At 38.9% G+C, this 11,850-nt stretch overlaps 1 protein-coding gene across 1 annotated transcript; it reads left to right on the top strand.

Annotated features, from left to right (window-relative positions):
* The first annotated feature begins 179 nt into the window (after window positions 1-179).
* Window positions 180-11,303, top strand: ZPR1 (ZPR1 zinc finger). Its single transcript, XM_051987023.1, has 14 exons — window positions 180-423; window positions 2,614-2,775; window positions 3,054-3,144; window positions 3,318-3,388; window positions 3,915-4,001; window positions 4,168-4,290; window positions 4,558-4,611; window positions 4,795-4,861; window positions 5,254-5,324; window positions 5,899-5,988; window positions 6,470-6,580; window positions 9,594-9,680; window positions 9,887-9,952; window positions 10,655-11,303. Exons 1-14 carry the CDS (start codon window positions 232-234, stop codon window positions 10,787-10,789), a joined length of 1,407 nt encoding a protein of 468 aa, XP_051842983.1. The 5' UTR covers window positions 180-231; the 3' UTR covers window positions 10,790-11,303.
* Window positions 11,304-11,850: the final 547 nt, after the last annotated feature.

Genomic DNA, 11,850 nt, shown 5'->3' with positions numbered 1-11,850 from the left:
CGGCAGATGTAGGCTTTTCTCAGGCACTTCCGGCAGATGTATGCTTTTCTCAGGCACTTCCGGCGGATATGCGTATTTTCTCCCGCCTCTCCAAACGCTTTTATATTCCAGCGGGCCCTTTAAGACGGGGCAATAATCTTCACACGCCGGAAGTTTCTATGAAAGGGAGGTGTGGCCGCGTCTACAGAGCGGAAGCCGGAAGCGGAGGTGGCTGGGACTAACGTGGTGGCGATGTCGGCTCTCCGGGCGCTGGATCCTGGGGTCGCGGCCGGGGTAGGGCCGGGGTCCGCAACAGCCGCCACCTCCGGGCCTCCCGGGGGCCCCGCCCTCACTTCCGGGAATCTGTTCCATCCCATCAGCGCTGAGGATGAGGAGCAACAGCCTACGGAGATCGAGTCCCTGTGCATGAATTGTTATGGCAACGTAAGGCCAAGGGCTGGGGGCGGCCGGGGGTCCGGGGCCACACTTCGATAGGCCAGACTCCTTCGTACGCGCCGGGACTGCCTTTGTAGTAGCCGAGGGTCTGGGTGTTGATAGAAGGGAACAGCCGTAGGTGCATTTATTAAGCGCTTGCCGCGTGTGCCACGTGCGGTGACAGCTAAGGAAATAAAACCTTTCCGTGTAAACACTGGGTTCTGTCAAACAAGTTCAAAAGCTTTCGTGGGGGAGGGGAACACTCCCAACCAGGGGCGTCTGGAACGGCTTCTTCCTTCAGGAAGCGGCTCGGGAGAGGGGAGCCAGGAATGCTTAAGACTCGGAGGGGATGAGTTTGCCTGGCGAAAACTGTGTTTGAGGGAGAATGATGGAAAGATGGTCTCCACACAGATGTTGAGGAGCTCAAAATTCCTAACAGAGGAATTTGCATTTTATTGCAGAGTAAAGGTTTTTAATGTTTTGTGTCAGGTTTTCTTTGACACTCATGAAATCAGTGGACTCCTCAGAACAAAGGTTTTAAATACCCAACCTAAAATGTGTGGGACCACAAAGGAAACACAGTTTGTGAATAGGAAGACTTCAGTCAATATAATAGGTTGGGATAACCAGTAATTTTGAAGTAGTTACTGGCATCAACATTATTTTGGGATCTGAGACAATGTAATGGGATGTGAAAATATTTGTGACTTTTATTGGTGACAGTCACACGTACTGGTCATACTAGAATGTTTTGTTGCTTATTGTCATAATTGAAGGAAATGCTTAATTTCAAATTGGAGGCTTTCTTCCCATTCAGTTTCATGTACCTCCTGAAATCTATCCATAATAAAATCTTAGGTACTTTTTTGGGGGGGAGGGGGAGATAACTGGGAACCCTAGTTTAAAGATTGTAGAATCTTGGAGCTTCTTGGAAAGTGATATAGTTTGATCTGTGCTTTAAGCATATTCATTTTTCAGTTGTACGGTGTATGGATTGGAGAGATAAAACTTAAAGACATGAAGGCCAATTAAGAGGATATTTTAACAGTCTGGGCAAGAGGATATGGAGACCTAAAAACTAGGGTATTTGTAGTGTGGGTGAAGAAAGGAAAGGATGTGAAGTGTTGTGGAGACAGAATTGAGAAGAGTAACACAACTAGACGTGAGGAATGTGTGTGGTGAGAGAAAAGAGTTGAGGATGAAAGATAACTCCCAAACTGGAAGAGAGGAGTGCCTTTATTGGGAAAGAGAATGGGTTTGATTTTTAACATACAGCATTTGTTGATCAGATTTGAGGTGTGGAGATGGAGATTCTGGACTGGAGTTCAGGAGAGAGATGAGGGCTGAAAACATGGATTGGGAGTCATCTGCAACGGGGTTGTAGTTAAATCCGTGAGAGCCAGCAAGATGACTGAGAAGGAATGTTCAATGAGTGAAGGGGGCCTAGGACAGAAGTTTGGAGATCCAGACTTACTTCTCTCCTTTTCATTTTACAGATGAGGAAACAGGTTAGAGCAGTGGCTCTCAAAGTATGGTCTAGAGAATCCTGGGGATCTCCGAAACCCTTTTATAAGGTCTACACATTTAAAAATAGTTTTTATTTCCAATATGGTAAATGTCTATAAATATAATCCAGATAAATAAAACCGCTTTGGAGAGATCCTCAATAATTTTTAATAGGAAAAAGATAATGAAAACAAAAGTTTGATAACCACTGGGTTAGAGATTAGTGTCCTGCCAAGTTAGGGGCAGATAATCTGAAAAGGAAAAACTGGACAAGCAGGGGAGAGTCTATAAAAGATGTGGTTGTTAATAAGTTCAGATATTGCAGACAGTTCAGGATAGATGAGCAATAAGAAGGGACCATTAGATTTAGCAGAAAAAAGAATTTTGGAGAGAAGTTTCAGACTTTTGGAGTCACAAGCCAGATGCAAGGGGTTGAAAAGAGACACATGGGTAGAATTGATGATTGGAGACCTTTTTTCCCCCCTATGACTTTTGCATAGCTCAAGGGAATGGTAGGGTTTAAATGCTTGTTTTTAAGATAGGTAAGAAAGTAGGAATTTTAGAAGACAGTGGGGAGTGAGGTGGGAAATGATCCTGAGGACTCCTCCTGGGGGTCCAGTCTGGAGATATGAGGGGATAGGAAATTTGGGGAAGGAGCCTCACTGTTTTTTGTCTGGGATTTGATCCATCTAGGGAATGACTCGCCTTCTGCTAACCAAGATTCCCTTCTTCAAAGAGATCATTGTGAGCTCTTTCTCCTGTGAACATTGTGGCTGGTCCAACACAGAGATTCAGTCTGCAGGCAGGATCCAGGAACAGGGTGTACGCTATACCTTGTCTGTCAGGGTTCCTGAGGTAAGGTGGGAAGGGAGGGCAGGTGTTTATGCTGAGCATTATTTATTCTAGAAAGGCCTTTGACAATATACCCTGACTATACCACCATCTCCACAGCTAAGTGTCCACTGTATTAGATCATTCCATTCTCTGCTAAATTCTCTTGACTTCTGAAACTGTGAGTCATATTGATTGAAATGAAAACTGTAGGAATCAAGGTTTAGCTCCCCATCTTTGGGTCTGGGGGAAGAGGCAATGTTGCTGTTAGTGACAGTCTATGACCTTGTCTTTCTGCTCAGGACATGAATCGAGAGGTGGTAAAAACAGATTGTGCCACAGCAAGGATCCCAGAGTTAGACTTTGAGATTCCTGCTTTCAGCCAAAAAGGAGGTAAGTCTGAGTGTATGGGACTATCCCAAACAAAGGATATATACATCAATTTTTTCTTAGTATATTGTCAGTTCTTTCTGTGGTCAGCATTGAACTTTGTTAATGAATGAATGTTTAGGTGGGGGATGAAATCCAAGGTGGCTGACATTTCCTCCTTTGATGTTTTTCATCAGCTCTGACCACTGTTGAAGGATTAATTAGTCGTGCCATCTCTGGTTTGGAACAGGATCAACCAGCCCGAAGGGTATGCTTTAGAGTATCAGATTTCAGTAAACTTGAGGACTAGTTCTTATGTGTCAGTCACAGCTCTGCGATATTTAATGTCCTGTTCATAAAAACAGTCCCTGATTCAGTGTTGGAATTGAGTGAAACTCATTCAGTGAAGCTTAAATACTACTTTCTCTGAGAAACCCTTGATTTATCTTTCCTTCCACTCCCCTTCTCTCTCTTATTAATTTATATCTTCTCTGAATACAAGTTATATACAGAAGAGAATGTAAATTTTTTGAAACTAGAAATTTATTTTTGTCTTTGTAGAATCAATGTCTAATGTTTGCTGAATTGATTTGATTATTAGAGCAAGACCCTTTAAAGTCAGTACTGGATTTAAATTTTAATCTCTAGGCTTTCTCTTAATATTTTTTTTAGCAGTTTTGCTAGATATTTTTCTTTTATTAAGCTACTCTTTTGAAAGGTTCTTACCTAAAATGCGTACCTCATGGAGCTAGGTACTGAGACAACAGAGTCTCTTATCTCTATATTCATGATAGGCAAAAGGAGAAACCATGGCTGAGAAAATTGATGAGTTTATTGCCAAGTTGAAGCAGCTGAAGCGAGTGGATTCCCCATTCACTTTTGTGAGTAATATTGTTATCCTGAACAGAGGTTACTAGGACCCTATACTTAATCTTACCCTTGAGAGGCTGGAAAGAATGGTTCCCCCTTTTTTTTTCTATGATGGTGGATTGTGAAATCTAAAACATTTTTTTCTTGAACTTATTGTCTTTATTTTCCAAATGATAGATTATTGATGATCCCTCAGGGAACAGCTTTGTGGAAAATCCTTATGCTCCTCGGAAAGATGATGCTCTGGTGATCACACACTACATCAGGACTCCTCAGCAGGTGGACATGCTAGGGCTCAAGGTGAATAGTGAGGAGCTACCTTAAACAAAAAATTGTTTGGGATACCTGTACTCTTATTAATACTGTCTAATTATCCTCTACATGTCCTGTTTCAAAAATTGTATGCATTTGATTTTATTTGCTAAGATTTGTTGGGAGGAGGGTGAATGATTAAAGTCATATAAGATCACAAATAGTGTTCCAAAGCATCTCTGTTAAACATAGAGTCTTTTTCCTTTTTCTAAGTGGATAAAATGTTAATAAGATGTAATTGCATTTCTTTTCCAGATTGAAGAGCCAGAAGAGAAGTCCACTGACCCTGTGGAAGATCTCAGGAACGAAGTGAGTCAAATTGAGCCCCATTGGACAGGTGCATAGGAATAGGATTATGAATGGGCTGGACTGAACCTCCTTAGGTTTTTGCTGGCTTTCTTGGGCTATAGGTGATCCATCTTGTTCAATAATGTCTTTGTTATGAGTATCCTCTGCCTGGGAAACTCACTTTTTGTTTTTATCTTGTGCCAGGTGTTACAGTTCAACACAAATTGCCCCGAGTGCAATGCTCCTGCCACTACCAACATGAAATTAGTGCGTATCTTTTGTGGAGTCATGAGTTCCTCTGTTTGGGAGATGGAAGAAACCACTTAGAGGCCAGAGAAGATGTATCTGAAAAAAAACATGTGTTGTATTGATCCTGGCCATTGTGTTCAGAGAGGAAATGGAGTCATTGACTCTTTCTCTCGGTTTATTTTTCCTGTGGCTTTTTTCCTTCTCTGACATCTTATGAGTCAGTGTGGTTTGGAAACCTTACCTGACGTGAAATACACTCTGGACAATTACAACTGCCCAGAGTCTTGCTTTGTGAATTAACTTCTTTAGGTAACTTGATCCAACACATGACAATTGACTTTGTCTTTACTATTAGCCTTTTGGGAGGATGATCTTACTATACAGAAGGCAGATTTCCTTAACCCTCTTTTCCAGAAATCCCCCACTTTAAAGAAGTTATCATCATGGCGACAAATTGTGAGAACTGTGGGCATCGGACTAATGAGGTAGGCTTTGAATTGGACCCCCTGCCCTTATAAGGGAAAGACTAGATAAATATTTTCTTTTTCTTTTTCTTTTTTTTCTTTTGGAATTTTATTTTTTTATTTATTTTTATTAGATAAATATTTTCTGAAGGGACTATTTGGACTGTTTCTCTTTTCTAGATCTTTAACAGAGATGGGGGTGGTTCTTTAAGGGGATAGTTACAAGCAAGCTGAATTCAAGGATGCTTGGTTAGATCTGAAAGCCTAACATTTCCTTTGGTTGATCCTTCCTTCTTAGGGGAAAGATGTTATCTCTTTTTGGGGAGTATATATGGTCTACTCTTTTACCACCCCCAGTTTTAATTGGTACAGTGTAACAGCCTCTATTTCTAATTAAAATTTACCTATTTATCTCTTAGTGTATGCTTGGTCTCTCTCCTGTTCCTGGGAATTTTGAAAGGAACGGGTTGGATTTAGTTCATAACCTTTTCTCTTAACATAAGCTTCTTTTGGGGAAAATCCTTGATTCACAAGTACCCCCTTTCAATTCTGGTTTGCAAACCCCTTCTCTTTATTGACTGAATTTGGTGTGTAGGTAAAGTCAGGTGGAGCAGTAGAGCCCTTGGGCACCAGGATCACCCTTCAAATCACGGATCCCTCAGACATGACCAGGGATATACTAAAGGTAGGCCTGATCATAACATTGAATCTTCTTTTTAATCTATTTGCTAGTGAAGCTTCAGGAATATTTTCCTCTCCTTAGGGTTGTAGGAGCAACCTCTTTCCCTGTTTTTGAAGAGAAAAAAACTTTTTAAAAGTATATTATCTTTGGGGTTATAGGAAATAAAGTAATTTTAAGAGCCTGGTGAGGGCAAAAGGGATCTATATAATTTGTAGGCCTTTCTTTTCCTTTCTACCCTTCAAAAATGCCTGGTGGTGTAGATACTGTAATTATGAGAGTATATTTGCTTCTGTATGTCCCTACACTCCATTTATTTAGGTCTGTAATCTTTGCCATGGATTGGAAGAGATTGGAATATTTGAGATTGACCTCAAACTGTTGCTGCTAGATTATTTGTAGAATGTTTTCATTGTCAACACAGAGATATTCAGCTTTTCTATCCCTGTTCTTAGTTTAAGGTTCCATTTCTTCTCTTATCCTATAGTCTGAGACATGCAGTGTGGAAATACCAGAACTGGAATTTGAGCTAGGCATGGGTGCCCTTGGAGGCAAGTTTACCACCTTGGAAGGACTGCTGAAAGATATATGTGATCTGGTAAGTCATATAGGCTTTAGCCCAGCACTTGGACTGAGAGAAGCACTGGAGATCAGAATATTTTCCCCTATTCAGGAATTCCTTTACTCTGAGCATAATTTGAGATTAGGCTTATACACATGTCCTCCTTGATGGCTTTTGTTTTAATATCATAGTCATATTTCTATATACACACACACATACTCCCCCTCTTCTTTTACTTTCATCTTAATATCAGTTATTCTCCTCCCTTATCCAAATTGAACCTTTCCTTGTGATAAAGAAAAATAATTAAAATTTATATGTTAAATTATTTGAAATAGAAGTTTTCTTTGAAAATATAAATAATACACTGTCCCAGTAGTTCCCCCTACATCTCTGCTGTGTGAGCCTTCTTGCACATATTTATTCTCTTCTCCAGACCTTTGTTGGTTTTTTATTATTTTTTCCTTTTCATTGCTATTTGCCATCATTGTATATATTGTTTTTAGTTCTCTTTTGCTCTAAATTCGTACAGGCACACATTCCATTATGTGATTTTTTTTTTTTAACTTGGCATCTTTTTCTGTTTGTTTTTTAAATTTTTGTTATCTTTTTTATTTTATTTTTCTGAATTACATACAAAACATCTTAAATATTTTTAAAAATTTGAGTTCCAAATTCTCTCCTTTTCCCTCTCATCCACATTGAGAAGCAAAGCAATTTGACATAGATTATACATATGAAGTCATGCAAAATATATGTGTATATTAGTCATGTTGCAAAAGAAAGCACAGGGCCTCCAAAAAATCCCCCCAAATCCAAGAAAAATAAAGTAAAAGAAGTATGCCTCAATCTTCATTCAGATTCTCGTCAGTTCTTTCTCTTGAGGTTGATAGCATTTTTCATTAATAAGTCCTTTGAAATTATCTTGGTTCCCCTTATTGCTGAGAATAGCCAAGTCATTCACAGTTGATGATCATATATTTGTGCTACTTTAATATACCGTGTTCTTCTGGTTCTGCTCATTTCACATTATATCATTTCAGGAGCCACTGAACACAAATACAAAACACTTCATAAAATAATGTCATATCTAAATAGGACAATATCAATTGCTTATGGATAGGTCATGTGAATACTAATTAAAAATAACAGTTCTTGCCAAATTAATTTACTTGTTTTATGTTATACAAATCAAAGTCAAGGGAGTTATAAGTATCATCTTTTCTGTATAGCTATGTAAACAGTTTAACCTTATTGAATTTATGATTTTTTCATATTTACCTTTCTCTACTTCTTTTGAAGTTTGTATTTGAAAATCAGATTTTTCTATTTCAGCACTTGTATTTTCATCAGGAGTACTTGAAAGTCCTCTATTTCATTAAATAACAATTTTTTTTTGTTTTGCTTGGTAGATGATTCTTGGTTGTAGTTCCAGCTCTTTTGCTTTCTGGAATACCCTATTCTGAATTCTTTGATCCTTTAGAATGGAAGCTGCTAAATTCTGGCTAATAAATCCACGATATTTGAATTGTTTCTTTCTGGCTGCTTGTAGTATTTTCTCTTTGGCCTAGGAGATCTGGAATTTGGCTAAAATATTCTTGACACTTTTCATTTTAGGATCTTTTTCAAGAGGATAATTGGTGGATTCTTTCAAATTTTTTTTCCCCCTTGCTTCTAGGATAATTAGGGCAGTTTTCCTTTGTAATTTTTTGAAACATGTTGTATTTAGGCTCTTTGGTTTGATCATAGCTCTCAGATAGTCTTAACAATTCTTAAATTATTTGTCCTGGGGGGCAGGTAGGTGCTGCAGTAGACACCAACCCTGAAGTCAGGAGGATCTGAATTCAAATCTGGTCTTAGACATTTAACACTTCCTAGTTGTGTGATTCCGGGCAAGTCAGTTAATCCCAATTGTTTCAGAAAAAACAAAAGAAAGAAAAAAATATTTGTCCTTGATCTGTTTTTTTGGTCAGTTTTTTTTCCAATTAGATATTTTATATTTTCTTTTTTTTTTTTAATTCTTTTAATTTTGTTTTGATGTTTCTTGAGGTCTTATGCAATCATTAGTTTCCAGTTGCCCAATTCTAATTTTTAAAGAATTATTTTCTTCAGTGAGTTTTTGTACTACTTTTTCCATTTGGCCAATTCTTTTTAAAGAGTTGTCTTCAGTAGATTTTTTGTTTTTCTTTATAATTTAGCTAATTATATTTTTGAAAAGTATTCTTTTCATCAATATTTTTTGTGCTTTTATCACTTTTGATTTTCACAATTTTTTTGCATCACACACTGCTTTTTTCTGCTTTGAAACTGAGATTAAGGCTCCTACTCTGTTGTGAGTGATCACAAGCACTCATTCTATGCTCTGGAATTGTGACCAGTCTCCTTGCTCCTTTCTGGCTGCAAGAGCTGATGTCTTAAAACACCTCTTTGCTCAGAATTTTGACCTAGAATGATGTTTGGGCAATGGAGTGCAATGCCAGCAAAGAATCCCTTGTATTTTTCTGATCAGTTGTCCGACTCCTTTAGCATCTGTGGGCTGAGAACTCCCAGAGGTGCTACTTACTGCCTTTAAGGGTGCTGGTATTTTGGTGGAAAATTCCCCTTATCCTCCCCCATCCCAACCATTTGTCAGCTTTGCTGCTCCAGAATCAATTTGAACCATTATGATATTGAGTCTGGCCCCCTTATTTTATAAATAGCTAAACTGAGAGAAACCGAGGTTAAGTGACTTGACGAGATCACACAGCCAGAAAGTGTCTTGAGATAGAATTTGAGCCCAGTCCTTCCTGACTTGGCCTATCGTTCCATTCTTTACTCCATTGCCTCCTCTCCTGATTTTTAATAATATTTTTTATAATTTTTTAATTTTTAATTTTAATTCAAGTTCTGCAGACTTTTAAAATGAGCTCTTTTTTAATCTAGTAAAACAGAACAAAAAAATAGGATGGTCAGAGAATGAGTCAGACTTTTTGGAAAATCCTCTCAGCCCTAACCAAGCTGCTTCACTAACAATTTGGGAGCCTGAACTTTCAAGTTTCTACCATTACAGGTGACCAGGAACCCCTTCACACTGGGTGACAGCTCCAACCCTGATCGCACAGAAAAGTTGGAGGAATTTAACCAGAAGCTGGATGAGGTAAGGGGCCATAGTAAGATCATTCCCTTACATATCTTGCTGGATTGAGAAATGTAAAGGGTCACATGCTGGCTTAGCTCAGCTCCATCTTATTTATAGCAGTGACAGTGATTATAATTGTCCCTGCTTCCAGAAACTACAAGAGAAAAAAATTAATACTTATATTTCTTATTTTTTTGTTGCTGTTGCCTCTCTGCTGCTGTTAGATTATAGAGGGTAGAATGAAAGCTCATTTTATTCTGGACGATCCAGCAGGAAACAGCTACTTACAGGTATGTTTTGCCTGGGTTTGGCATTAGGCTCTTTATGTTTGGCACTTGACAAGCCTTTTTCAAGAAATACAAGGATGTTATTTTAGGGTAATAGTGCAATGAAGGTTGGGCTGTCCTCTTAGAATTAGCTCTTAAAATGAATTGAACTCATTTGGGCAATATTGTGAGTAAGCAAGGTACAAAGAATCATTTGTATGGCATTTTCCCTCCATCTGCCTATGACCTTGGAGGGAAGATCTAGTCCGTTGATCAGCAGCCTTTCACAGATGGCATGCTAATCTTATTCACTCTCAGCAGAGTATATGAGGATTGAGGAGGATATAATTCTGCTATTCAAGGATCTAAGAGAAAGGAATAATTTAAGGTTACTGATGCTCCTGTGCACGGTCTGAATTTTATTCTCATCTCACACCTTACTACGTGAACAAGAAAGGTTTTGCCAGTAGAGAGGAAAGAAAATGAAAGGAGTTGGGAGGTTGCCATAGTTGAGCCTCACCTACTTCCTGATATTAAAACTCAGGGCTGGATGATGCCATTCCATCTTTACCCTGAGGCTGCTGAGATCTCTGGTTGGACTCAACCTAGGAAATGGATTCCTTACATAGCAACTCTTGAATTCCTGAGGGGTGAGGACTTAGAGGTAGAGGGGAAAAGAACCTGTTAAAAGTGCCCAGTCACTGATGACTTTTCTCTGTCTGTCAGAACGTGTATGCCCCTGAGGAGGACCCAGAGATGAAGGTAGAGCGCTACAAACGCACATTTGACCAGAATGAGGAACTGGGGCTCAATGACATGAAGACAGAGGGCTATGAGATGGAACTGGCTTCACGGCGGTAGCAATGGGCAAAGGGGCAGGTCAGACACCAGAGCTGCCTGTGGCCTCATGGTTATTTATTACTATTGTAATAGGTCAGAGGGACAGGGACTGGAGAACAGGGGCTTTCTCTTGGATGGGAAGACCTGGTCTGAGTCCATGAAGGTGTACACACTTTCAAAACAATTCATGATGTAAATGCACGTCTGTTGTGTTACTGACCTTATTTTGGAGGTTTTTATTGGTTTGTTTAGAAAGTTGGGATTGAACTTTGTGGCCAATAACTACCATTTTTTTTCCTGTTAGTCTTTTTTTCCTTTCCTATTTTTCCTTTTTCTATAAGAATGGGGCTCCAAGGAGCCGCTTCTGGGTAAAGTTAGAGAAATGAAGGAGTTGGGGCACAACCAAGAATTGCATTCTATTGATATTAATTCTAGTTTTCAAAAATGAGAGGAGTCATGTTGGGGATGGGGATAGTAGCATCTTGGGATTGGGCAGAAAAAAAAAATTGCCAATAAAATTGCTGCTTTTAAACAACTGTGGTCTTGGTTTTCACCCTCTTGTCATTTTCATTATGTTTTGGCTTTAGTCAGAGTTGGTAGAGTAGTTATCTCAAATTCTGGAGTGTTTAATTAATCTGCTTTGGATAGAAACTTAGTCACTTGCTTAGGAAGAGGAATGATGTTATTGCTGTTACTTTGTTCTTCATCCTAAGCAAATGGCTAAGTTTATAAAGTGTCTTATAGTTTATGAAATATTTTAGACATATTTATGGAACCTTTGTTTTTTGTCTAGTCCCAAATAATGTGTTAGTAATGGAAATTAAAATTAGGAGAAAGAATGTTTCCAATCCACAGGCAGATGAAGATAAAACAAATATCTGGTTTCATTCTCTTATGCCTCCTGTAGAACCTATTTTTAACTCATTTCACAAAGCATTTATTAAGTACTTCTTTTTTGCAAGGTACACTGTGCTAAGTATTGGCTCTCATCACCTTTCCCCAGTGCATTTTGGATCTCTAATAACTCTACCCTTTCTACCTGCCAACATGTCACAGACTTTGACAGATGTGTTGGAAAAGAC

The sequence above is a fragment of the Antechinus flavipes genome, chromosome 3, assembly GCF_016432865.1.
Source record: "Antechinus flavipes isolate AdamAnt ecotype Samford, QLD, Australia chromosome 3, AdamAnt_v2, whole genome shotgun sequence".
In the NCBI taxonomy this organism is placed as follows: Eukaryota; Metazoa; Chordata; class Mammalia; order Dasyuromorphia; family Dasyuridae; genus Antechinus; species Antechinus flavipes.
Note: the sequence above shows the minus strand (reverse complement) of the source record. Positions and strands in the feature narration are given on the sequence as shown.